Source organism: Hippoglossus hippoglossus, chromosome 1, assembly GCF_009819705.1.
Source record: "Hippoglossus hippoglossus isolate fHipHip1 chromosome 1, fHipHip1.pri, whole genome shotgun sequence".
In the NCBI taxonomy this organism is placed as follows: Eukaryota; Metazoa; Chordata; class Actinopteri; order Pleuronectiformes; family Pleuronectidae; genus Hippoglossus; species Hippoglossus hippoglossus.
Genome location: NC_047151.1, coordinates 30373858 through 30379857, shown reverse-complemented (window position 1 = coordinate 30379857; position 6000 = coordinate 30373858). Strand labels below are relative to the sequence as shown.

At 40.1% G+C, this 6000-nt stretch overlaps 1 protein-coding gene across 2 annotated transcripts in view; it reads left to right on the top strand.

Moving 5' to 3' along the window:
* The window catches only part of gpr137bb (G protein-coupled receptor 137Bb), a 4057-nt gene extending 560 nt beyond the window's left edge, over positions 1 to 3497 (top strand). Inside the window, exons 2-7 of one of the 2 annotated variants that reach the window (XM_034589930.1) lie at positions 1268 to 1317; positions 1463 to 1685; positions 1793 to 1942; positions 2032 to 2160; positions 2375 to 2499; positions 3286 to 3497. In XM_034589930.1, coding sequence (XP_034445821.1) covers positions 1268 to 1317; positions 1463 to 1685; positions 1793 to 1942; positions 2032 to 2160; positions 2375 to 2499; positions 3286 to 3382 — 774 coding nt within the window. In that variant the 3' untranslated portion in view covers positions 3383 to 3497. The remainder of the gene's footprint in view (positions 1 to 1267; positions 1318 to 1462; positions 1686 to 1792; positions 1943 to 2031; positions 2161 to 2374; positions 2500 to 3285) is intronic. The other variant, XM_034589938.1, reaches the window with a different exon arrangement.
* Positions 3498 to 6000: the final 2503 nt, after the last annotated feature.

Genomic DNA, 6000 nt, shown 5'->3' with positions numbered 1-6000 from the left:
GACAACATTCTGTTCAGGCTGAAAGTTTTATTTAGTGTCATGACTGTAAAATGTTTTCATGCTCTAATGTTCAGAAAACACTTAATGATAATAATGACTTGGCTGAAGGACACTTGTGTCAGTGGGACAAACACTGTCCTCACATCGCTGCAGCTCCTCTTTTCAGCCTCTGTCTCTTTAAGACCCTCCTCCTGATAAAGTCTGCTCTGATTGGTCAGCTGCACCACTCTGTTGTGATTGGTCCATTGTCGGCCTACACTCTCGTTTGACATTTTCATTCTCAAAATGTTTTTCTACAGTTCCAACGTTGAACGTTGTGTTTCTTTCAGAGGTGTCGTCCAATCAGCAGTGACGTGTATATAAACCCCGCCTTGTTCAGCTGCCTCTGGTCGCTTCCTGCAGCTGAAACAAAGTTGAGTCGAGAGGAGCTTTTTCATCAGCAGCTTTCAAACTGTCCCTGAGAGACGAGGTGGTGACGACACCTTTAGGAATGGATTGAATTCAAAGTTAAAAACTGTTGCCGTCTTTCTGCCGCTCTGCATCCGGCCCCTCTGCCTTAATGAACCTTTCAATGTCGTCTGCTGTCCGTTGTACATGAAGATGTTCCGACCTTCACCTGTGGTCACAGACTCTGAGTCGTGACGTGACAACAAGGTCGAGAACACAAGCTGCTGAAATTAGAGTCTGGACCCGAGCAGAACCACTGGGAACAGTTGAGGTGGAGCATGTAGTCCGGACTACGTATCCCATCAGGCATCGTGATCAACCAGGAAGAGCTGGACAGTGTGACTGAAGAGACGTCTGACCTCCGACCTGTGGCCAGATAAGATGAAGACGATGGACGAATGATATAAAGCACAAGATTTCCTCTTGGTTTATGTTGGCGGCCGCGGCTCAGGAGGTCGAGCGGGTCGTCCAATGATCAGTCAGCGGTTCAATCGTCAGACATTGAACCTGACGTTATGTCTGATGAGGTGAAGGTTGTGAGAGAGTTTATTTTCCTCTGTCAGAACGAAGAAGAAGAACTCATAGTTGTGGTCTCGGGTGAAGTTCACACGTTGAGCTAACACCTGCCAACATGTTTATGAACCTGTGGGAATCAAACTAACGATGAAAAGAAGGACTTTGTGGTGTTTGATGCTACAGGAGCAAAATCTTTTTCTAACTAGTCTCAATATCACGGAGAAGTTGTTGAGTTCATAAGTTTTGAGGAAAAATCGTTTTTTGTTTTTGTGAGTTTTTAATGGAATGATTCTTTTGTTCTCAGGTTTATTTCAAGGCGAAGTCAAAGTACACACCTGCGCTGCTGAAATACAGGTAACGTCAGGGTTTTAACTTCAAGACTGAATCAGATCAAAGTGTGTTTTAGATCTTAAAGTAGAACTGAAGTTTATAGAAATAATTTATATATTGTAAATATTACAAATAAGATGATTTACTTGGTGCTTTCTCCAACCTCCAGACTTCCTCTGTACCTCGTCTTCCTCGCTGTCAGTCTCCTCTTTCTGGTGGTTAACCTGGTCTGCGCCCTGCTGGTCAAGATGACCGCCGCCGACGTTAAGACCATTGTCCTGGTGAGGGTCACCATTAACGACAGCCTGTTTGTCCTCTGCGCCATCTCGCTTTCCGTCTGCCTCTACAAGGTTGCCAAGATGTCGCTGGCCAACATTTACCTGGAGTCAAAGGTGAAGTGGAGAAGATGGAGAAGAGAAACTTTACGTGCCTCACACACGAGGACCCTCTGTAAATATAATGATAATTGAATGATGTAATGACACGTGTGTGTCTGCAGGGGACGTCGGTGTGTCAGGTGACTCTGATCGGCATCACGGTGGTGCTGTTGTACGCGTCTCGAGCCTGTTACAACCTGGTGGTGCTCGCCCTCACCGACATCGAGACCATCAACTCCTTTGACTTCGACTGGTACAACGTCTCAGACCAGGTGAGGTCGCCACAGCGCCAACACTGACCTTGTTAAAACTGTGACCTCGTTAATCCTGTGACCTCTGACCTCTGACCCTGCGTCTCCAGGCTGACCTGCGCTCGTCACTGGGAGACGCCGGTTACGTCGTGTTCGGGGTGATTCTGTTCGTCTGGGAGCTGCTGCCCACCTCACTGGTTGTCTTCTTCTTCAGGGTGCGCCGGCCTCCTCAGGACAGGGTCAGTCCTCCTGACGGGGTCAGATGACCTTTGACTTCTGCACATGACAAAACCAACATGTAGTAAAATGATTATCTTTAATTATTCAGTCACTTTAGAATCATCAGCGCTCAACATGTAAATATTAACATTAACAACAGAACTTTAACATCTGATGGATTTACGTTTACAGGCTGAAGTGAAATCGTCTCATTTAAAGTTTTATCTTTACCCACAGAGCAGCGCCGGGATACCAAACCACATCCTGTCCTCTCGTGGGTATTTCTTCGACAATCCCCGTCGCTACGACAGCGACGATGACCTTGCGTGGAGCATTCCTCCCCAGAATGCATCAGCGAGGTACGAACATCATCACTGGTAATAATTCCTCTATTTTAAGTGAGAAACCGAACAGCGAGTCACAAAAGAATCAAGACACTGAGGGAAAGTGAACGTTAACTTGAAGAATCACTTTCATAGCAGCGGTGCTAAATGCTACAATGGAGGTTCAATGTAAAAGTAATAGTAAAGGCAGCTGTCCATCATCGTGATGTCAGAGGAATGACCTCAGTGTCCAAACTATCAGGAGCTTTGGTTCAATAGTTTTAATAATGTTCTCCGACTACAAGGGAATGCTGGGAGTTTATTAGCCAATGGATTAGAATTCCACGTGTATAAAGAAGATTAAAGTAGTAAACCAGATGTTATTTATAGAGGGAACATGAGGCTTGTATTTCAGAATAGTTGGATCAGCTACTGTTAGATGTGATTCTGAATTATTACTTGTATGAATGTAGAGTTGGATAAGCGAACACAAACTGAAGGATGGAGGGTGTTGGTTTGTGGGGACGTTAATGCTCATCGCACATGGGGGGGGGGGGGGTAAGAACAGATGCTAATGGGAGAGTATTGAAGAGCTGCTGGAAGGAGAAGGTCTAAATGATGGAAGTTAGATGTTAGATGTTCACACAGGAAACACATCAGCTCTAGAATCAACCTTAGTGGTTATTATTATTCTTATTAACCTCAGTGTCGAGGATCTGTGAGTGGGGCGAATCAGAAGAAACACCGGGAACAACACAACACCTTGATTGACAGGTGGAATCTTGACATCTTCTGATCGCCAGTTTCCTGTTTGTCTCTCAGTTTTTCCTCGGAATGCTACGACTGGGGAAGCTTCACCGTGAACTCCAGCAGCGACGAGCAGCGTCTGACCCCCGGAGAGCTCCATCATTACCCATGATGCCTCACTGCTCAGCTTCACCTTCTTTAAACCTTTGAGCATCAGATACTGTGTGACACACTCAACCCTGCAGCGCCCTCTGTTGGTATAAATGGACGCTGACGTGTACATTTAAGAAACAAGGATATTAATAATTTAAAATACTTCATCAGTGGTGACATTTGATTTATTATTTTCTTCCTCACGTCACAAAAGAAATCGATAAATAAATAAAAAGTTCCCGTTCATCTCATCACGTCTGAGGACAAACATTAGATTTACATTGTTTTCATCTCTGCTTTAGAACCCGGAGACGATAAACCATCCAGAATATGTTTGCATTGGAGCCTCAGCGTGGAAACGATATGTTAATGACGATCAGCTCGATTAGTCAAATAAATTAGTCTGAAATATTATTCCCATTGAACGTGATGAACTACTGATGTGAATGTGAATTTGACAATTTCCTGTATTTATTCATTCTACTTGATTTATTTTGAACGTGAAACTGGTTACATATCGTTAAACAGCTTCATATCCTGTCCTGAATAATTCTTGAAAACTCGAGTTGTTGTGAGACGTAAACAAACACGTGGCACTCTGTACGACCAAATCCTGTAAATAACAATAACTGTATCATGAAGTCTGAACACGTCATTTAATCCTGAGTCTGACATTTTCAGTTCAAATATATTTAGTTTCAGTCTTGATAAATCGAGTGTTTCTGAAACTATAAAGAAAATAATTGTTTTGGCATAAAACTACCTGGAATCTACAGAAACAGCTGATTCAACACTTTTCAACATCAAAAATCAAATCAGAAAAGAAACAATGACTCGGCTCCTAAAACAAACTGTTTCTAAGACGACGTTCAGAAAAATACTATATTCTTAAAAGGTTTTGTACAGACTGTCGGTCACATTATAGATTTATTTATCATCAAGTTTTTCTGTTTTATGTGTTTGTGGCAAATCAGAAAAAAAATTACTGTTACAATAAAATTACAGTTCTTATGGTTGTCATGACAACAAACGTGTGATTAAATAATTTTGATCAGTTACTGATGGTGACTGTATATAAAGATCAGTGACTGTATATAAAGACCATCAGTGACTGTATATAAAGATGATCAGTGACTGTATATAAAGATGATCAGTGACTGTATATAAAGATGATCAGTGAGTGTATATAAAGACCATCAGTGACTGTATATAAAGATGATTAGTGACTGTATATAAAGACCATCAGTAACTGTATATAAAGATGATCAGTGACTGTATATAAAGAGGATCAGTGACTGTATATAAAGATGATCAGTGACTGTATATAGACCAGTGACTGTATATAAAGATGATCAGTGACTGTATATAAAGATCAGTGACTGTATATAAAGAGGATCAGTGACTGTATATAAAGACGATCAGTGACTGTATATCAGTGACTGTATATAGACCAGTGACTGTATATAAAGATGATCAGTGACTGTATATAAAGATCAGTGACTGTATATAAAGAGGATCAGTGACTGTATATAAAGATGATCAGTGACTGTATATAAAGATGATCAGTGACTGTATATAAAGATCAGTGACTGTATATAAAGATGATCAGTGACTGTATATAAAGATGTTCAGTGACTGTATATAAAGATCAGTGACTGTATATAAAGAGGATCAGTGACTGTATATAAAGAGGATCAGTGACTGTATATAAAGAGGATCAGTGACTGTATATAAAGATGATCAGTGACTGTATATAAAGACCATCAGTGACTGTATATAAAGACGATCAGTGACTGTATATAAAGATGATCAGTGACTGTATATAAAGACCATCAGTGACTGTATATAAAGATGATCAGTGACTGTATATAAAGACCATCAGTGACTGTATATACAGATGATCAGTGACTGTATATAAAGATGATCAGTGACTGTATATAAAGACCATCAGTGACTGTATATAAAGATGATCACTGACTGTATATAAAGACCATCAGTGACTGTATATAAAGATGATCAGTGACTGTATATAAAGATGATCAGTGACTGTATATAAAGACCATCAGTGACTGTATATAAAGAGGATCAGTGACTGTATATAAAGACCATCAGTGACTGTATATAAAGATGATCAGTGACTGTATATAAAGCTGATCAGTGACTGTATATAAAGACCATCAGTGACTGTATATAAAGATGATCAGTGACTGTATATAAAGATGATCAGTGACTGTATATAAAGATGATCAGTGACTGTATATAAAGACCATCAGTGACTGTATATAAAGAGGATCAGTGACTGTATATAAAGATGATCAGTGACTGTATATAAAGATGATCAGTGACTGTATATAAAGATGATCAGTGACTGTATATAAAGACCATCAGTGACTGTACATAAAGATGATCAGTGACTGTATATAAAGATGATCAGTGACTGTATATAAAGACCATCAGTGACTGTATATAAAGACGATCAGTGACTGTATATAAAGATGATCAGTGACTGTATATAAAGACCATCAGTGACTGTATATAAAGATGATCAGTGACTGTATATAAAGACGATCAGTGACTGTATATAAAGATGATCAGTGACTGTATATAAAGACCATCAGTGACTGTATATAAAGAGGA